The sequence below is a fragment of the Maylandia zebra genome, linkage group LG18, assembly GCF_041146795.1.
Source record: "Maylandia zebra isolate NMK-2024a linkage group LG18, Mzebra_GT3a, whole genome shotgun sequence".
Classification (NCBI taxonomy): domain Eukaryota; kingdom Metazoa; phylum Chordata; class Actinopteri; order Cichliformes; family Cichlidae; genus Maylandia; species Maylandia zebra.
In genome coordinates, this window is record NC_135184.1 from 30180587 (window position 1) to 30203183 (window position 22597).

At 41.6% G+C, this 22597-nt stretch overlaps 1 protein-coding gene across 1 annotated transcript; it reads right to left on the reverse strand.

The window, feature by feature from the left end:
- Window positions 1–336: 336 nt before the first annotated feature.
- Window positions 337–19191, reverse strand: ankrd33bb (ankyrin repeat domain 33Bb). Its single transcript, XM_004565306.5, has 5 exons — window positions 18029–19191; window positions 11960–12089; window positions 6928–7068; window positions 6655–6818; window positions 337–6540 (listed from the first exon to the last, which is right to left on the reverse strand). The coding sequence occupies exons 1-5, from the start codon at window positions 18521–18523 to the stop codon at window positions 5884–5886; spliced, it is 1587 nt and encodes a 528-aa protein (XP_004565363.1). The 5' UTR covers window positions 18524–19191; the 3' UTR covers window positions 337–5883.
- Between the last annotated feature and the right edge of the window lie 3406 nt (window positions 19192–22597).

The following is a 22597-nucleotide window of genomic DNA, read 5'->3' on the forward strand; positions in this document are numbered from 1 at the left end:
TGGCTGGTGTGTTAAACCTGGATTGTTTTCAAGCAACAAGGTCAGCAGTGTGTGGTTTTTGCCTATAGGTGGGTTATGGTGTTGGGTGTTAACCCATTCCAAAGTAACACGTAACTGTTATCCCATTACATTTTTAAATAACACAGTAATGTAACACGTTATTGGACTAAACTGAGCAATCATATCATGAACTCATTACATGAGTTACAAAGGTTCCTAAATTATGTGCACAATGGGCAGGTAGAAGGAAAAAAAACTATCAATTATGACTTCGTCCTGATGTGCACTTGCACTGTAATCCGCTCATTTCAGTTAAGGGAGGAGGAAAATTTAAAAAAAGGTCTACAACTTTTATTTTTATTGCACGAGAGAACAAAACTGCAAAGTGCAAACTGCATTCAGGACAGACACGTGTGTAGCATGTTGACTCATGTGTGTATCAGCCACTAGATGGCACTGTGTTGCTGCAATGTGTGTAATTCACTCGCGAGCAAGAAGCTTCAGGGCAACGGAAAAAGAATAAGAAATAAAGTGGAAGCGGAGCAGAGTTCAGTGTGTGCGTGCAGTTAATAACAAGCTCGGTATACATACAAAAACAACACATGGTGTCAGAGTAGCGGATTCTACGCAATCCCTCGCCGTCGGACAGCGCAGACATGGAGGCTTACGGCGTTCCCACACCGCGTATGGATTGGGACTCCAGCAACCTGCCCGAGGCATGGCGGCGTTTCAAGCAGCACGCCGAGCTAATGTTCGCTGGTCCTCTTCGGGGGAAGGAGGAGGCAGACAAATGCAGCTACCTTCTTCTATGGGTCGGTGAGAAAGGACGGGACGTCTACAACACGTGGACGCTCACCGCAGACGACTCCCGAAAGCTTCAGACGTACTACGATAAGTACACTGATTACATCATACCGAAAGCTAACCCAATCTACGCCCGATATAAGTTTCATGAAAAGATGCAGGGTGAAAATGAGACATTTGAACAGTTTATTACGGAACTGAAACTACTTGCTAAAGACTGTGGATACCCAAATACAGATGAAATGGTCAGGGATCGCATTGTATTTGCCACTAACTCGCCACACGTCCGAGAAAAGCTACTCAGCCAAGGCGCAGAGCTCACGCTAGAGAAAGCTATAGATATAGCACGATCACACGAGCTAGCAAAGCAACAGCTAAAAACTATGGGTCACTCCAGGGGCCAAGAAACTGTGCACGCCATCGGCAGGAAATCGCACAGACAAGAATATCAAACAAGAAGCGTGAGACCAAAAGAACACGCTAATGCAACACTAAAAACGTGCAGCTATTGTGCCGGACAACACAGTAATAAAGACATCTGCCCAGCAAAAGGGAAGCAATGTGCAAAATGCAAGAAAATGAACCATTTTGCAAGAGCATGCAGGTCAAGACTCCCTTCGCAGACAAAAACCCACCTCAAATCAGTACACACTGTGAGAGAGAACATAGAAACGACAACTAAGGACACAGATGAGGACCAAGACTGTTTCTACATTGATAGCATCACCATAGAAAATGAAGGAAGAAAGGATGAGCAAGCATATGCAGACATGCAGCTTGGTTCCCCCCCACAGACAGTGAGGTTTAAAGTTGACACTGGGGCGCAAGCAAACACAATTCCAGCCAACATGTTCCAGACACTCTTCCCACATGTGACACTGAAGCCTGTCACACACAAGCTCACAGATTACGGAGGACACTCACTCAGCGTGGCAGGAAAATGCCAGTTAAAATGCAAACACAAAGACAAGACCTGCACGTTGGAATTCCATGTTGTTAACACAAGCGCCCCACCTGTATTAGCAATGAAAGCTTGCCGTGACCTTAACCTGGTAAGGATCGTGATGGCAGTGACGGAAGAAAGAGGCAAGACAACCAACAGTTCACAGGCAATACTAGACGAATATGCAGACGTATTCAAAGGGATAGGAGAATTTCCTGGTGAATGCAGTTTCCATGTAAATCCAGACGTTGCACCCACAGTCAGCCCACCTCGTCGGATTCCCATCGCTCTGCGAGCCCGACTCAAAGACGAGCTCGACAACATGGAAAGGAATCAAATCATATGAAAGGTCACAGATCCTACGGACTGGGTGAATGCACTTGTTGTTGTGGGAAAACCCAAGACGGGCAGACTCAGAGTATGTCTGGACCCCAGACCCCTCAACAAGGCTATACAAAGACCCCATTACCCTCTACCCACCTTGGAGGATGTCACCACAAAACTTGCTGGGGCCAAGTATTTCAGTGTTTTGGACGCCAGATCAGGCTACTGGGCCATTAAGCTAAGCCACGAATCATCTCTGTTAACCACATTTAATACTGTGTTTGGCAGGTACCGCTTCCTCAGGTTGCCATTCGGCATAATCTCAGCTCAGGATGAGTTCCAGCGACGCGTGGACGAGACCTACGAGGGCCTGAGGGGCGTGGCAGCCATTGTGGACGACGTACTGGTCTTCGGAGAAACCAAACAGGAGCATGACGACAACCTGAGGGCCATGCTGCAGCGCAGCAGAGAGAGAGGTGTAAAACTGAACCCTGACAAGTGCACCATCTGCGTCAAAGAGGTCAGTTACTTCGGTCACACATTGTCACATGAAGGGCTGAAACCAGATCCACAAAAAGTAAAAGCAGTCCAAGACATGGCGCCCCCACAGAACAGGGCGGAATTGGAAACAGTGCTGGGGATGGTTAATTATCTAGCAAGATTTGCCCCACACCTGTCAGAGATAAATGCTCCGCTCCGCCAGCTGTTAAAGCAGGACAGTGAGTTTGTATGGGACAAGAACCATGACAGAGCCTTTCAACGAATGAAGGAGCTGATCACTAAAGAACCAGGCCCAGTTCTCTCCTTCTTTGACCCCAAGAAAGCGCTACGACTCCAGGTCGATGCATCCAAAAGTGGCCTCGGTGCTGTGATGCTGCAGGACGGCAAGCCAGTTGCCTACGCATCCAAGTCACTTAACAGCACTGAGCAGAACTATGCCCAAATAGAAAAAGAGCTGTATGCTGTTCTCTTTGGTTGCAAGCGGTTCCACGAGTACATGTACGGTCGACATGTGACCATTGAGTCGGACCACAAGCCACTTGAGTCCATACTCAAAAAAACACTAGCATCAGCACCACCACGGCTACAGAGGATGATAATACAGCTGCAAAAGTACGACATCAGCATCATCCACAAGCCAGGGAAAGACATCCCGGTAGCCGACACGCTCTCCCGGAAATCCATAGAGTTCCACGTCAAATCACTATGTGACGGGATGGATGCGCAGATCCACTCAGTCCTCAGCAACATGCCTGTCAGTGACCAGAGACTCTCAGAGATAAGAAACGAAACAGCCCAGGATCCTCAGCTCAACACCCTGAGAAGGACCACATTGAGTGGATGGCCAGATAAAAGGTCTCAATGCCCGCCTGACATCCAGGAGTTTTGGAACCACAGGGATGAGATCTCACTGATAGACGAGATCATGTTTAAAGGAGAGAAAATGATCATCCCAAAAAGGCTCAGAAAGGACATGATAGATCGGATTCATTCCAGCCATATGGGTATAGAAAAGAGCAAAAACAGAGCCAGAGACCTTCTGTTTTGGCCAGGCATGGGAAAGCAGATTGAGGAAGCAGTCGGAGCCTGCAGCACATGCCAGGAGAGACAAGCTGCTAACCCCAAGGAACCCCTGTTGTCACATGCAATACCAGAACGACCGTGGCAGGTCATAGCCACCGATCTGTTCACTTGGAACTCGGAAGACTACATCATCATGGTAGATTACTACAGTAGATTCTTCGAGTTGGAAAGACTGCGCAGCTGCACTGCAGAAGCAGTGATCCACAAACTAAAGTCAGTCATGGCTAGGCATGGTATTCCAGAGTCGGTGATTAGTGATAACGGTCCGTGCTATGCTTCGAGTAAGTTTCAACAGTTCGCAAAGTCATGGAGTTTCACCCACACCACTACTAGTCCCCATTACCCACAGAGCAACGGCCTAGCCGAGAAAACAGTCCAGACAGCAAAGAAACTTCTGGACAAGGCCAAAGCGGAACATAAGGATCCCTACTTGAGCCTATTAGAATACCGGAACACCCCCGTGGACAACTTAAAGTCGCCTGCACAACTACTCATGAGCCGGAGACTTCGCTCCATCCTCCCTGCAACATCAAAACAGCTGGAACCCCAAGTAGTTTGCCAGCAAACAGTGCGTGAGAGGAGAGAGGTCTGCCAGCAGCGCCAGCAGACTTATTTCAACAAAGCCGCCCGACCTCTGCCTCAACTATGTCCTGGCACACCGGTCCGGTTCCGGCAACAAGACGGTTCCTGGAAGCCAGCTGTGGTCACAAGTTGTGCCGACACGTCCAGAAGCTACAACATAACCACAGATACAGGACAAGTTTACCGGCGTAACCGCCGACACCTCCGCAGAAGCAGGAACAGCATAGGAGGTGAGGAGTTCATTCAACCAACAGGCATCAGCGATGACAGCCCTGTGGTATCTCAGCCCCCGCCTGTGGAGCCCCCTGGTGAAGACATTACAACACCTGGATACACGACTCGATATGGGCGTGTTACCAAACCAAGACAGGTCTTGGACCTGTAATATTGTAAAGGGTGCAGGTGGATCGCTGCCCTAGGAAAAAAAAAAAAAAGAGGCTGTTTATATGTTTGTTGTTCCAATGATGTCACTAAATGCATCTGTTTATTATGTTTGTGATATAGCCAGTATTGAGTCGAATGCTATGTTATCAATGGATGTGCTCAGGATGTTATTCCTGTAATTTCAGTTGCCTTAGAAATTTTACAAGCCTGAGTTGTGTTTTTTTTTTTTTAAGAAGGGAGATGTAGCATGTTGACTCATGTGTGTATCAGCCACTAGATGGCACTGTGTTGCTGCAATGTGTGTAATTCACTCGCGAGCAAGAAGCTTCAGGGCAACGGAAAAAGAATAAGAAATAAAGTGGAAGCGGAGCAGAGTTCAGTGTGTGCGTGCAGTTAATAACAAGCTCGGTATACATACAAAAACAACACAACGTGTGTTATACTGCTAACACAACATTAGCTCTTCAGGGGCATCTGCATAGATAGCATGCTATTGCTAACACAAAGCTAGCGAATAGCTAGCTGAGGGGTATAGCTGGGCGGATGAAGAGCCCACCCCAGCAGATAGAGCCTGGGTTTAGATAGGTAATAAAGGCAGTGATGAGGTTTTTTTCTATAATCCCTTTAAATTCTCTTTGTCCTGATTTCGTTTTTGTGTTTTGTTGTAGGTTTTGTGTTTAAAGCTAACGCTGTGCCCTCATCAGGATAGGGATTTGTGTCAGTGTGTGGGACTGTAGCCTCAGGTTTATAGTTAATGTGACAGTGCATTTCAGGACTTATTATAGAGTAACATGTAAGTAATGTAACCGTTAGTGTCCACAGATTACTTTCTATGATGAGTAATTAAGTACTGTGTTACTTTTAAGAAAAGTAATGAGTAATGTGTGATGTTTTCCTTTTTTTGAATAAGCATCTCACCACTCTCTGCCACATTCCATAGAATGCATAATAATACACAATGAATTTGTCAGCATACCAACAGACATACAAATAAGAGCTATTATGTTACATGTACATGATATTTTTCTTGTGCTCCCATATCTGCCACATTCCAGCACAAAGTGCACCTTGAAAAGTAAGAGTGGTTTCAAGTAGAAAAAAAGGCAACATTGCAGGAAACCCTAACAAAGAAGACGATGAGCAGTTTGGTCTACAAAGTGTCTTTTTCTGCAAGAATATGCATTTTGAGAGCCATGTCGAGATTTACACTGAGCACTTTGAAGCTACAGTAAGTCACGTCTCCTTTAGCTTTCTTTGGTCCTTCATCTTCTCCTAATCAGGGGTAGCAGTCGTTGCCGCTCCTCCTCCTGCATCCTCCCTATTTTCTTCATTTTATAATCCCACTTGGGTATCTGGAGCTGGTTCTGGTTACTGTTCCTTCTGAGTTTTTCTGGTTTGTAGCTTGGAGCTGGGGCCTTGCAGAGCCTCACCTTGGGAACCACTAGGCCCGGCCTCACACTGCTTCTCCTCAGCATATGGAGTGGCAGCAGGCTGGCTCGTCTTATGGCCACTGTGGACGCCGCTGCCATGTTGTTTAGCAGCTGAGGCTGGAGACTGGCCCTCCGATCCTTCTCCCTGGGGATGAGGAGGATCCGTGAGTTCTGGAAACGTTTCTTGTAGTTGTTTAGCCTCTCTGGGCCCAAGCGCTTCAGCTCCGCCAGACGTTGCCTCTTTAGAATCTCTTGCACCGCGTGACGACGTTTTCCGATGCACGGCGGGCTGCTCGGGCACACCGTGCGGCAAGCTGTGGCGATAAGCGGACTGGACAGTCCCGTGGTGATCCGGACCATGTGTTCAAGGACACCATCTTCCATAGGTTTTACCTTGTTGTTGATGTAAAATCTATAAGGGCAGCAGGAAAGAAGGTTGATCAAACGCTGCTTACAGGTCTTTGGCTCTTGGGCCTGGGCCACCAACTCCTGTAGAAGACCAAATAGTTCATTTAAAAAAGAAACATTTAACTTGAAAATTGGATTATATTTTAAATGCGGTGCCTTCAACAGTTGATCCAAAATTAAGAAACGTGTATTAACCTCCAGCAGTGGCCACTCCAGGGAGAAGGAGTCACAGAACTGCTCAGGACAAGGGTTGGACATCAGCCGACTCATCAGGCGGGCTGTTTCATACCGACCGGTGAAGAGCGCCCACTCCTTGGGTGTCATTTTCCGGCCAAAGTCCCGAGCCTGGATATCACCTCCTGTATGGATATGTGGGGGGGGTGTTTTGAAAATCACAATAATTTTTAGAAATGTTTTCTTTGTTCCCTCGGTGTTGAGGCTTTCATGATCTTTATTGCATTTATATACCTGCCAACATGATCGATCTAACACACTCAGCCCGGCCCTGCATGGCAGCCTTCATCAAAGCTGTGAAACCGTGACAGTTCCTCCTCTCGATGTCCAGACCAGGAAAGTAGTTTAGTAGGTAGTTGGAAATGATGGCATGACCTGCACAAGAAAAAACACGTTATGAAAGGATTGCATTTGTATATTCCAGCAGCCGCTTTCTCCCTCTTCTTTCTACGATACTTCGATGACATTTTTCTGAAAACACAGTGGACATTAAGTTGCAGTCTCCAGTGGCTGAAACATGAAGCCATTTCTAAAATGTCAAAAGAACTGCGTTTTCTCTAGTGGCCACTTGAGTCTGGCTTCAAAAGTGAGTCGTTCCCCATAGGCTCCAGTGTTGAAACGCCCAACGTCATCAATGAAAATAGCACGTTTACTGCCTGAGAGAAAAATCACTTTCAGTCCAGAGCAAATTTCCTCCTCCATAACAAATGTGCCGAACCTGAATCTTTTTTATAATTCACCTTTCATGACTTTGTTTGGTCTTAAAGTTTGCAGCATGACTGCTATGACAGGTGTGCCAACACAGGCAGGTGCTCCTGCAGGGCCTCACTTCTGCTAATTCCAGTCATTAAATCAGATCTTTTTGTGGTGCTGTTGAAGTTTGTGCTCCTGTTTTGGTGAGTAAAATTATATTTTATTCGTTTATTTATGTGTGTTGCTCCCATACAGTGTATGGATGCAACTTGTTAACCAGGGTTGCTAGCATTAGCTGATAACATGATTTAATGTGAAAGCATTTTAATTAAAAAAACAACACTAAAGCTACTCATTCTAACATCTGAATCGTTTCTTTCAGGTTTATTTGAGACAGCACTTTGAAAAGTGTTGCCATGCAGAATCTAAAAATATGTCTATCACATTTGTGTTACACATATTTTTAAAAAATCTTAGTTATGATCTTATTATTTTTAAAACACTTACACACTTTCATCTTTAATGTCATTACTTTGCGTATCCTTTTCACTTGTTTTTTTTTTTTTTGCAGGATGAAATCACACTAGTGCTACAAACCCCAAATAATGCCAAAACCCCTGTCAGATTGGTTAGCACTGAGTCATCAAGCAAAACTGTTTAGTGTGCATTAAGATCAGGATGTAGTAATTATAAATTTTTTTAAAATATATTTTCTTAGAAATCCAGAGCAATCGGCTGCAACATTCCTAAATGAGCAAAACCAGGCTAAGGCTAAGGATGTGAGATACAGTTTTAGCATTGGGCTGGACATAAATTCATTACTGCCTTGATTCCCAAACTAAGTCTAGAGTTTAGTCTAGAGTTTAGTAAAGGGTCAGGAAGCACTTTTGTGATGGTGCAGTGTGTGGTGGTGGTCGCCTGAGTCGTCTGAGGTGCTGCTGAAGATTTTTGTGTGAAAAAGGATCGATACTTTTTTAATGAAGCAGAAAATGAAGAGCAGCCTACAGCTATTCATCACTGGCTGCAGTGAGCCATTCATCATTGTTAGCAGATAAGAGGCCAGGGCGCCATGTCTGATACATGTGGCTGCATCACTATGAAATTACTTATGATGGTACGGATTAATGTGAGCAAATAACGGTGATTCTTGCAATGGGAACCACCAGACCCCATTATACAACACAAATCATAATTTGGATCTATTAAAATCGGTGTGACTCATTTCTATGCGGTAGATTTTCTTCCACCATATAGAGCTGTGCAAAAGTCTTGAGCCACCCCCCATTTCTTTCTGTTTTGCTTCTAAGGAACCAGACGTTCTTGTCACGTTTAAAGTGGTCTCAAGCAATAGTTCTGTCGTCTTTCTGATGAGTTTTTCTTTGGACTGAAAATCAGCAGCAACAGGTTTTATGGAGAGATGAAGTCAAACTTAAAAATTTGGGTTCAAATCATTGTCAGCATTGTGAACAGAGGAGTAACGGGGAGTGTCTGACGCTCTGTGATGGTGTGATGGGAGCATTTCAGCCAGTGCTGGTGAGGATCTTGTCAGATTTTGTTTCACTGCACAGTACTATCAGGAAAGTATCTGACTTTCAACAGCTTCATTTTGCAGTGTGACAATCATCCCAAACACGCTTCCAGGCCGTGGATTGGTCTCCCAATGAATAAGCTGCTGAAATCGGCAAGTTACCCTGGAAACAAACTTAAAAGAAACATTTTAAATAAAAGCGGCACGTGATGCCACTCATGCCTTCAGTACGTAATCACCTGCTTCGATTAGTATTTCAATTAAATATTTGGCTTTTGAGGGTTTACAGATCTCCATATTAAAAAAATAATAATAATTAAAATGTGTGGAAGGGAGTATTTACATAGTCCATCACTGCATGACTACACAGTGATGAACTGAAGTAAACAGACTTTGTGTGCCTTTATGTAGAGTTTAAGCCAAATATAGCTTCTTGTAATTTGCCTTTTGTTTTTGTGATAATGAATCAATACTGCATGGACAACCCAAGTTTATAAATTCACCTGATCTCATGCTTTTCATTTAGACACACAAGAAAGCTGCAAATGAAGATGTTGCAGTAAAAAAGGAAACTGAATTTAGTCATGTCCATTAGCTAACTGAAGCACATTTATGATACCTGATGATTTCCTCTAATACACAGTGATGGCCTTTGCAAGTTGCAGTTTGCCCACTACATTTCAGATGCTTGTTGATGTCATGGAGAAATAAAAATGAGCTTTGAAACGTAACTTAATTACAGTCTTCATACCAACACGGATGCACAAAAGATTGTCCCTTTTCTTAATCAGCTCAGCCACTTTATTTGCTTCCTTCTGGAGGTGAGCGTGCTCTTCAAAATTTTTCAGAACGGACAAGAAGTTGTCCTTTGGCGCAGCTTGGCTGGTTTTTCATTCTTCTTTTGTCTTGCTGGCTTCTTTCGACTCTCACATTCTCTCCTGATCAGATCAGCCACCTTGAAGGCTTCGTGTTGGATGTGGGCACACAGGACTTCGTTTACCATGATGGTCCAGAAATGTTCTTCAAAAACTATCTGCTCTATCTGTGGCACAGATGATTTTTCATCCTCCCAGAATTTTGGGATCCAGTTACCCACTGTGTAAATTTCCGTCTTAAGATGGCCGTAGGTGGTCACGTCTTTCAATTTAAACCAAAAGGTTTCATCGGAAAGACTTACCAACGTATTCTGGGATCTTTGGGCTTCACAGAGTTGCATGTTTTTCTGCATTTGTTGATGGAACATTTGCAAGGTTGGAAGAAAATCACAGTTACAGATCAACATTAGCAATCTGTAACATAACTGAAGTCGTGTTTGTGGAGAAAACACAGCTCTGGAGCTGTGACGTCATCACATTCTATAAGATGTATCAATGACATATAGAATGTGATTACCATGGAGGGCTTTTACACACACACACACACACACACACACACACACACACACACACACACACACACACACACACACACACACACACACACACACACAATCCCGTTCAGCTATCTTAGTGAGGACCTTCATTGACATAATGCTTTCCCTAGCCCCTTACCCTAAACCTAACCATTAAAAATGAATGCCTAACCCAAACACTTACCCTTACCCTAAACCTAACCATAACCTAATTGTAACCCTGACACCAAAACCACATTTTGAGCCTCAAAAAGGCCTTCAAATTTGTGAGGACCGGTGTGTGTGTCCTCACAAGTGACTGTTGGTTCTCACAAGTATAGTAGAATGCAGATTTCAGGCCTCACAAAGATAGCTTGACAGGAACACATGCGCGCGCACACACACGATGTGATTGCTTCATCTTGTATCAGAACATAGTTAATAAACAATATAAATAGAACCATTAATCCATCAGAAACCATCTATGTCCTTATACCTTATAAACCTAATATTGGCGTTAATTAAAAATATTAATTACCTTTAATTAAGTTACCAGTATTTTTCGTTAAAAAGCTGATCAACTCAGTTTATTTGAGTTGGCTTAATTCAGGAAAATTGAGGAAGCTGGAATGTGACTAAGTACGTTTACACTATACTGTACTTAAGTAGTCTGTCTCTGTGTGTTAGCCCTGTGACAGACTGGCGACCTGTCCAGGGTGTACCACGCCTAACAAACAGTGCTTGACAGCTGGGATAGGCTTCAGCGCCCCCCGCGACCCTGAAAAAGGATAAGCGGAAGCAAATAGATGGAGTACTTAAGTAGCATATGAAGCCTGCTTGACTTTTACTTCCCTCTTATGTCCCTCTCTATTGTTCTATCACTATAGTTCAGTTGATTTCACTTTATTAAAGACACACACGAGCAAATAAAATGCATACATGCAAATTACATTCTGGAGTTCTTTACGCTACACATACAACTGTGCATCAGATTGTGAAATATAGCATGACAGGTAGGAACTCCAACACTAACAAACATTTGGCTTGCACTGCTCCACCTTTGCAACTTGAGATTCAGCCTAAATCCATCATTATATGCTTCAGTGAGTTTCTGCACACTGCTCTCTCTGTAGCTCTTCCACAAAGGAGCAGCGTACATTGGAGTGCAGAGAGAGTCCAGCCTTCACTGGAACACATACCAAACTTACAGCTCAACATATTAGCATGTGCATACATTAAGCGGCATTATGTATTTTATATTTTACTTCATTATCTGACTGTTTATGTTACTGTTGGAGTTTTGTATCTAAAACATACAAATCAGCCACACAGCTTTTTAAATAACATATAGAAGAAACTTGTTATCACATTTTTACTAAACATTGTATGATCTGAGTAACTTTGACTGTTCTTAGAAAAACAAGAACAATTTAAGATATATAAGATGAAATATTTGTTATTATTTCAAGAAAAAAATCATTTGCAAGCTGTCATAACAAGAAACATTCTGTAAAAGAATAACAAGAAAGAATTTAAACGATTAGACTGTTAAATTTCAAAAGTATACTCAGTTTCAAAACCTCTGTTTTTAAAACATGTGTGCAAGTATGGACTGTGGTGGGATTTGATTCAAAGGCCTGGGGGGGGGGTGTTACCTGCTTGAGCTGCAGTTATAAGAGCGGTGTTCCCCTCGTTGTCCTGCCAGTTAACATCCAGATACGGGCATTGAGAAAGAGCGATGACCACATCCACATAGCCGTTATAGCACGCCACAATCAAGCCAGACTGAAACACAAAAACAAAACGCCTTGGCATCCAACGTTTTCTTTTTCTGTGATTTATTTCAGCTCCTAAAACACACACACACACACACACACACACACAAAATCATTCTTATTTACAGTGAAGCTTGTTGTTATATTCTCTTTTTATGGCTCTATAAAAATGTTCACCTCCAGGACAAAAAGCAATGTGGTGATTGCCATAAAAAAATAAATCTTACTGGTCTGCCCGCTTACATGTGAATAACAAGGTGGTGTTCTGTTTTGTTTTTGTCACAGTGAGTGGGAACACACTGGTAAAGGTTTCGGGCTGGACAATCTTTTTTTGCTCTAAACAAAGTTGCTTTGAGCAGATTTGCATTTGTTTTAAAAGGTCATTGCTGTTAAATCGTTTAGTGTATCTGGTCAGCAAAGTGGCACACTGCAGGTTCAGTTTGTAGATGACATTAGTGTTAGTGTAGTCAATACTGTGTGTGCGTGCATTCATGCAATGAACATACATTAATTCAATTCAATTCAATTTTATTTATATAGCGCCAAATCACAACAAAAGTTGCCTCAAGGCGCTTCATAGATAAAGAGAAAAACCCAACAATCATATGACCCCCTATGAGCAAGCACTTTGGCGACAGTGGGAAGGAAAAACTGTGAGGAGGTAAAATTATTGTTATTGTTAAAATTATTAACAAGATAATCGACCTCTGTTGGAGTAGCGTTCAGATAGCTGCTCTGCTCTATGTTGGTACAGGTCATTGAAGATGATCACAGTGGGTGGATTATATTCTTAAACTTAGTTACAGCGCTTTCAGAAAGACATCTACTTTGATAAAGTCTACTCTCCACTTCTGTGTAATCAATTATTGTAAATGTAAATGCTATCAGGAAATGATCAGACAGGAGAGGGTTTTCAGGAAACACTGTCAAATGTTCAGTTTCTATGCCATATGTCAAAACAAGATCTAGAGTGTGATTAAAGTGGTGGGTGGGTTCTTTTACATTTTGAGAGAAGCCAATTGAGTCTAATAACAGATTAAATGCCATGTTGAGGCTGTCATTTTTAGCATCTACATGGATGTTAAAATCACCCACAATAATTATTTTATCTGAGCTGAGAACTAAATTAGATATAAAGTCTGAGAAATCAGACAGAAACTCTGTGTAAGGCCCAGGTGGACGATAGATGATAACAAGTAAGACTGGTTTCTGAGTTTTACAGCTGGGGTGGACAAGGCTAAGCATCAGGCTTTCAAATGAATTAAAAGTCTGTCTTGGTCTTTCGTTAATTAATAGGCTGGTGTGAAAAATTGCTGCCACACCGCCCCCTCGGCCTGTGCTTCGAGATTTCTGGTAGTCTCGGGGGTGTTGATTCATTTAAGCTAACATAATCATCCTGCTGCAACCAGGTTTCTGTAAGGCAGAGTAGATCGATTTGTTGATCAATTATTAAGTCAACAGAGGAGAGAGACCTAATATTTAATAATCTACATTTCACTGTTTTACTCTTTGGTTCAGATGTGGATACTGTATTGTTCTTTCTTTGTAATTGTTTATGTTTAAGTTGTTTGTTGCTGGTTTTTAGTTTGTTTTTTTGTCTTTTTGGGAGCTGACACAGTCTCTATGGAGATGGGTTTGGGGGGGGGGGGGGGGGGGGGGGGGGGTTAGCTGTACTGTTTCACCACATGTAATAGTAGTTTGTGTCCAGTCAAGACAACAAGACATTTTGTGCACACCAGTCTTCCCAAATCGTGTAGTACAACAATGAAAAAATATTATACATGTTTTTGCTTTAGAAGAAGCTTTTATTGCTCAACCAGAACTTGATTGCAAGGCAAGTAATGGCAGTTATTCAACTTTAAGACAATAGCAGTGCCATGAAGTTAAACTATTAAGATTGCAACTATTATTTTTGGTGTTGATTATTCACAAAACATGTCCTTGATTATTGGTCTCATTTAAATTTGTTTTTCTCTGATTAACAGTACAAAACCCAAAGAGGTTTAGATTTGCATGATTTTTTTATTTAAAAATTTAATGATCTAGAATCAGAATGAGTGATTTTTCCTTGTAAATATGTCTTACCTGTACAAAGAAAAACAAAATCCACTGGTCATTGCTTTCTTTATCCATTTGTAGTGTGCACACATTTTCAGTTTGCTTTTGTTAGAAAATGCCAAAGTTTATGAATTGGGCACGCTGCTGGTAAATGCACAAGAAGACTGAGATGGGTTTTGAGGTTTCTGCTGCAGTCTCTGGCCAGTCTGCTTCCAACACAACACATATTAAAGATGACATCCAGTTTGCAGTCATATGCCAATAATTGGGTCTTTTGTGCTTCACAAAGAGTGCAAACAGTTAGTGGGTTGACCCCACAGTGTTGTGATTCCAAGAAGAATTTCCCATAGAGACAGCAGATCTAAAGGGCATTGGGTAATCGTTTTTCAAACGGCTGGTAAAAAAGTTTTGGTAAAAAAGCAAGCTGTTGATAGAGATGATGTCAGCCAATTTGATAGCAACACCCATGACAACACATTCATAATCAAGGCGACCCTAAGGACTTCACATTAATCCAGAACTACTCTCCACTGTGTGTTCCAGCTCAACAGAACATACAGAATCTTCTACCCAGTGTGCAGAAATGTTCAGAAATAAGTTCACTTTCAAATTTATCTTCAGATTAACAATAAAACACAGCTTTCTTAACTTTGTTAAGAACAAAAACGTGCCAAAAGTGCCAAGAACTGTGCTTCCTTTAGTGGTCAACTGCAGCTGGATTCAAAGTGAGCCATCCCATTGACTACCATGTTATAAAATGTCCAACTTTAAAGCATTAATGTGCTGTAAATGTGCCTTTGTGTAACAGCCTGGTACACAAAGAGATTTTTTTTAACCAACTGGAAACTAGAGTTAGATTTTTGACTCAGACTTTGACTAAAGTTTGGCAGCAGTGTTGGCAGCTGAAATGGTTCCAGCTGCCAACAATGGCAACTGGAACCATTCCTGCCTGCTGGGCCTCACCTCCTTTGACTGAAGTCACAAAATTATGTGATAAATAACACAATAAACTTCAACACAATAAACTAAAACTGACAAGCACAAGTAGAAAGGACTGTTGAAACTCAATAATTTTAACAATTAGGCTTCTTCTTAATAGAACAAAATAAGCATTACTCTTTTATTTTCACAAGAAAGGCTATTGAAAGCACGTAAGACAAACCATATGGAAAATAAATGTAGCAGATGTTATACTTAAAATAAGTGTCACAAGTGCAGCTGGTCAAATCGCCTACTAGTACTGTAGTTTGTGCAGTAGTAGTTTGTGTCTGTGTAGTTAGGCAGGGTCTTTGCACTAATTAGCCAATATGTGTGTGCAGCTTGCTAAGCAAACAGGTGAAATTAGCACTCCACCTTTTCATCTGAATATGGAAAACAACAACATTGCGGTCTCTATGGTTCTTACCATTTAGCATGTGTTTGTGAATTAGTTGTTCTAAATTCACAGGTCTGTGCGAGCATTGGCCACTAAAACAACAAAGAAAATCAAAGAAACTGAAGTAATTGTGGTGTAAAGTGGAAGTGATTCACTGGAAGTGGGATGTCTAAAAATGACCAAGAGACAGTAACCGGGTTTAAAAAAAGATCCTCACCTCACCTGTAGGTGAGATATTGGCAAGAACTTAAACTAAAAGTCAGACATCTATCAAGAATGAAAAGGTATAAATTTCATGGTTATTTCATGGTATTTCATGACAAAATAGTGAACTTAGAAAATATACACAAATTGTGAAATTGCACCTCTTTAAAATGCAGCTCAATTAAACCTAGCTCCAAGAATAATTTTCACCGACAGTTCTGAGATAAGCTGCATGTTATTCTTGGATGCGCTTGTAGGACTGGCTTTAAAATTGCATGACAAAAATATCATACACATAAAAAAAAACAAAACTGTATCACCAACGTAGCCTGGACAACATTTGCTAGTTAGATGAAGTCAGCTATCTCATCTTAGCATATTTATATGCATATTTATAATTATACGGTTCTTGGAGTGAGCGCATACACTCATGAAGTTTAGTAACTTCAGGTCACTGCAACAAGCCCAGGTACAGTTTACCGACGGATGGGTACAGGACCTTGAAATGCACCGTGTAGAACGAAAGACCATCGTACGTATCATAAGTTTACCAGTCTCACAAATTGTCGTCATAAATACACATTCGTTAACCGTTTATTAATAGGACCTTTGAGCTCAATGGTAATTAATTAGCAGTGGAAATAATTTCTGGTACCCATCACAGAAATGTAGCAGTGACAATAATACTGTATGCTGTAATCGTACTGGGCAATTAGTGATACAAAAAACCTGTTTTATCCTGTGAATAAAAGTATATGTTTTTGTCAATGTACCATAATAACAGAAGCGAAACACAATATTGTGTCAGGACAATTCACTATTTATGCACAATAAACACAATAAATAAAGGAGCATAGCGCGACAATTTCTGTTCAGCGCCAGACTTGCTTGTAACCTATATCACTAATTATGTTATGAAAATGACGTATTAACTACTACAAAACACTGACCTTCGTGTAAATGCTTGGAGCAGACTAACCTGTGAGCTGGAGTGTTCTGGGACGTTATATTTGACCTTTGAATGGCTGCAATCCAGTCGCCTTTGTTACTTTGGAAACATGGCTTGAACAATTTCTCTTCAACAACGTAATCCGATAACAACCGATCTCTTTACCCGTCGGCTTCCCGTGGCTGTCATGCGACCGGCTATTGCAGTTAATAATACAACGGCTTCTTGACATTTTTGTGTTTCTTTTTATCGCTGTATAACTGATTTTAATTGAAAGCCTGCGTGCGCTAGTACCGCTTGCCACGAGTTCCCAGAATCCTTTGCGGTTCTACCCGTGAATGACGTCACATTTTCAATCTCTATATAATATGCATGTTAAATTTTATATTTGGGGTAAAATATCAAGTCTTTTCAAGTAAACCGGTTCAAGTCCAATTCAAGTCCCAAGTCATTGGTGTAAAAGTCCAAGTCAAGTCACAAGTCTTAGAACATTTTTTCAAGTCAAGTCTAAAGTCATAAAATTAATGACTCGAGTCTGACTCGAGTCCAAGTCATGTGACTCGAGTCCACACCTCTGATAGTAAGCCTTTAAAAGGTTGGGCAAGGTTGGCAAGCTGCATTGTGACACGGTAACTGCACTGGCCCATCTGTCACTGAAGGCTTAACCAACTGCTCTGAACCTCCTTTAGGATCTGACCTTCAGTGTCTTACTGGGTTTTAAGAGCTAGACCATGCTCAGCTGACCTGACAGAAAAACCAGATATCAGTGATAGAGCAGGATGATGATAGCATTCTTTTACTCAAAGCAGGCATAAAGGGTGTCATAAGAAAATCACAGGTGTGTAATATTTTGTTTTGCACTTTCAAATTATTTAAATTTAAAATTGCTTGAGGTGTGTAATCTGACACAGTGAATGGTGTGCTTGCATAAATGTTTGTCAAAGTTCTATCATATCTGTATACAACTGAATTATGACCGTAACCTCAGTGCTGCACAGCTGTCACGAGTCATCGCATATCTTGTAAGCATATTCTTATATGTTGTTTTGAAGACTATGTGCTGATAGCCACCCAGGCACTTTTAATAGATGCTTTTTTTTTTTAAATCAAGCAGTCTACCTTAATATGGTTTTGTTATTGTTCGTAAAGTTAAGTCGAGACCAAGGTAAGACCTACTGACACATTACATGTACAGAAGCAAAGGTATTTATGAACACAACTGTACTAATGACGTTGAAAGACAGCAGCGCAGTTTTCCATTTGTACTGCTATTAATTTTTTCATAAAAAAACATTATTTATGAATAAAAAGGTGCGTGAGACTTTGTCAAAGACATTATTCTAATAAATGCACAGATACCAACTCTTCTGTTTCTGTCAGTCTCCTTCACTTCCTCTTCAGTCACTCCTTGTCTGATCATGATCTTGACAATGACGGCATTGTTGTTGCAGCAGGCCTTGAAGAAGGAGATGGGCTCTGGACTGTCAGAGCTAAACGAGTAGCGCATGTGAGAGGTGACTGAATTGTCGAGGGGATAGAAGGAGTCATCTGAGGCAATGCTCTGTGTGTCTGAGCGATCGGGCAAGGTCTCAAAGTCCAACTCTTCAAATTCCTGGTAGATATCATCCTCATCCTCCCAGTAATTTCGAGTGTAATCGATTTCAAGTTCCTCATTATCTGCCTCGCTTGATTCCTCGCTCTCATCGTCGTCTTTGCCAGCCTTGGTGATGGACATGACAGGAATATCCATATCCACTTTATTGGTTCTATACTCAGTCTTACTAATTCTGACTCCTCCAGCCACTCCATTCTCTTGAACCTTTGAACCTTTACCTTGTTCCTCCGTTATTAGCACCATTTAAATCCTCCTCCGTCGAAAACACTCTTCGAAAATCCTTGTGGGAGCCAGAAGAAGTCTAGGAATTCTCAATTACCTTGGAGTCCATTGGCTCTCTGAAATATGATGATTCCTTCTACCCCCCAGGAAACTCAATCCTGCCAGTTTCCCGACTTCCATCAGTTTTTTGCTGCGTTGGATTTCCCAAACGAACAAGGACAATCCTTTATCACTACTGATAAGTCTTTGTCGGTGCCAAAGAGGTTAGGATTCCCGAAGACTCCAAAACACAGTGTCCTCAAAGGCTTGATCATGTGCATGATCAGTTGCTCTGGGCTGTTAAAGTGATGAAAAAAAGAGTAAAGCAGAATAAAGCATCCTAATCTTTCTCTGATGATATTGTCAAATTTCCATTTTCAAAAAAAGTCAGAGAAAATTATGAAATGCACGAAAGCCACTGCGCTTCTCCGTGTGACTCTTTGCAAAGGCACCACCAGCCCCGTTCATCAGATTGTATGATCATTGCACTGGAAATCCAACATGCAGCTTGAATTTTCCAAGTCTCGGTTAGAAGTTGAAGTTGTCTTTTTGAAAGCAGAAGAACCAGCGCGGTCGTATTGGTTCAAAACTGACACAACTGAGCAGTTAATCCCGTGTTTGCTCACGGGGGAACACTGGGTTTTCTTTGATGATCGCCAGCAGTGGGATCGGGAGAGAGATTCTGTTGAAGTACTGCGTGGTAATCCAATTAGATTTCTCTCTAGCTCTAGCCATTTGGTTACATTCACCTCCCCAGAAACGTCTTCTGCTTCAACACAATAAACTAAAACTGACAAGCACAAGTAGAAAGGACTGTTGAAACTCAATAATTTTAACAATTAGGCTTCTTCTTAATAGAACAAAATAAGCATTACTCTTTTATTTCCACAAGAATGGTAAATGGTAAATGGCCTGCATTTGTATAGCGCTTTTCTAGTCCATAGGACCCCAAAGCGCTTTACACTACATTCAGTCATTCACCCATCCACACACACATTCACACACTGGCGATGGCAAGCTACATTGTAGCCACAGCTGCCCTGGGGCGCACTGACAGAGGCGAGGCTGCCGGACACAGGCGCCACCGGCGCCACAAGAAAGGCTATTGAAAGCACGTAAGACAAACCATATGGAAAATAAATGTAGCAGATGTTATACTTGTGTCACAAGTGCAGCTGGTCAAGCTGACGCCATCTCCCCCACCTCTGCTCTCAACGTCTTCTGCACTTAACACTGCCAGCTTAAATTGGATTTCTCAGCCACATGATCTCATTTGTATACAGGGCACTTTGGAAGGACTGGAATCACTCAGGCCTAAGAGAGTTTACGAATGTCACCTTCAACAACAACTAAGCTACAGCCTAGTTTGATACAATACACTTTATTCACATCACCTTGTGATACCAGCATTCCCTGGATAAATACATTATCTCTGACAAAGGACAAAAGTGTATCAAAAATAGCATTACAGGAGGAAAATCTAAACGTCTAGAGGTGGTTGTTAAGTTATAGGCTTGGTTTTGTAAGTCATGTGATCCAAGCCATTTCTATTTTAAAAAATCAGATTTTGAATAAATGGATTTGATTAACTAGATTTTTCAACTTTAATATTTCAACTGACATCAAAAAACTCCCAAAGAGTCAATATGAACTCATTTTGGTGAGACTGCTACTTTCGGTTTTGCACCATAATGGCCGTATCATTTTACATGAATGCTAAATAACATGCTAAATAACTACAATACCATTTTGTGCACATATTTCTATGCAGTGTGTTGTAGTAACATTGACCTTCACTACTAACTGTGTTAGCATGGTAAAATTGCACATGATACACCTGTTTACTAAGCATACTGATTAGCATGCATTTTGGTATGGCTGTGAACTTTTTTTAAATTTTGTTAATCCAAAACTTTTCTCATCGGCAGTTGTAAGTGGCTGGAAATATCAACGAGTTAACGGCTGAAAAATTGCCATTTAGCTAGCTCTTGTACACTTATAGTAATCTCTTCCACAGCATGTCTTATATCCTGTCTTCCTTCTTTCTCCCCAACCAGTCGCAGCAGATGGCCCTGCCCCTCCCTGAGCCTGGTTCTGTCGGAGGTTTCTTCCTTTTAAAAGGGAGTTTTTCCTCCCCTGTTGCCAAAGTGCTTGCTCATAGGGGGTCATATAATTGTTGGGTTTTTCTCTGTATGTATTACGCTCTACCTTACAATATAAAGCGCTGTATAAATAAAATTGAATTGAACTGAACTGAATTGATAAATAAAGGAATAAACACAAAATTATACCACACAGTGAAACGTCTTTTGTTAAATTTTGTTTATTTGTTACCAGTTTGTAGATCAGTATACTTGGTTACAATCTGGACATCTGTATCAGACAGCATGGGATTAATTCCACGTAGTCCAATCTTTGCCAAGTAGGTTACAGTACCTCAGGCAGTACCATTATTAGCTATTATTAGGATAAAGTTTAAGCAGCTGAAATTCTATCAGGCACAGGAACATTAATCTGTAGCTGTTAAATCCATCTGTTAACTGTTTTAATTTCCAATGAGCACAATACTTTTTTTCTCCAAGTCTGAAATTATTGTTATGCAAAGTAGAAATCTGTCAGAGAAACCTTACACTTGTTTTCTGCCTGAAGTCTGAAGGTTTTACAATAGAGCAGAAAAGGAAATGTTTTTTTTGACAGTGCTAATCTCTTCTGAACCACAGCCGCTTACTCTATGATTTAATCGGCATGAAAACGTTGAGCCCATTTTGCTTGTTAAAAAATGAAGCACAGGTTGGGAAAATCAGATTTAGCTTGACAGCAGAGATCAGGTTTCCACTGCATATGCTCCTAATCTGTATTTGGGCTACCTGTTAAGACTGTGCATTAGCACAAAGGTAATTGGATTTGGCAGAAATAACCCCATATCCTATTTTGTAGCCGTTTTTTTTCCTTAGACATCATTCCAGTTTGGAATTAGACTGTTCTGAACCGCTGACACTCACGTATGTGATTGATGTTGTTTTAATTATGAAATAAATTTATGTGAATAAATATTTAGAACACCTGCATGTTTCCACAAAGTAGCACCATGAAACGTGCAGGGGTACTCATATAACATGACTTAGCCACCCCTCTGATTGGAACAAGGGTTTCTTCAGGAATGAGTCTTCGTACCAAAATATGAATTCTAACATAACATTACCACATGGGAGGCCATAAGCCTGTATACTCCTAGTGCCCAGATAAATGGGGAGGGTTGTGTTAGGGAGGGCATCTGGCATAAAATCTTTGCCAAACCAAACATGCGGATGAAGAAGAATGAGATTTCCATACCAGATCGGTTGGGGCTCGGGTTAACGATCATCACTAGAGTGCCGGTGGAAACTGTTGGCCAAAGACAAAGGAAGAGGGGAGGTGAAGGTGTGTTTGGAGGCAACACGAGAGAAGGAAAAGCAGGAGTGAGGAGGTGATTGTGGGGCCTGGTTCTGCCAGAAGTTTTAACTGTTAAAGGTTTTTCCTTCCCATTGTCACCAAGTCTCATCTGATTGTTGGGGTTTTTCTCTGGATCTTTAAAATGCAATTTAAAGTGCCTTGTGAGTTGGCACTAAAAAAATCTAAATGAAATTAATTGTTTTTTCCAGTGCCTTTAACATCATCCAATCACTTTTGCTGAATGAGAAGCTCCTCGGGATCAGTGACAGCACTTCAGCTGTCTCCTGTTTCCCAAGGCTGAAACCATCATTGGTCAGAATTTGGATGCGTTCAAGTCTTTGAGGGGCAGGAGGTCACTGAACAAACTGCTCTCCATCATGGACAACCCATCTCTTCCACTCTACACTACTGAGGCAGCAGAGCTCACTGCCATAAAGAACCCTTCAGGAAATCACTCCTACTGTTCTCCAAGAAAGTGTACAGTAACTCTTCCATCTGCGACGGGTGAAGACACCTGTTAGGTATCAGATTCACCCCTTGACCCCTGTGATCTCTAGAACTCAAACACATCCCGGCCTGTCTGGGCCTGTTGGCAGTGCGACAAGTTTAACACCTATTGGAAAA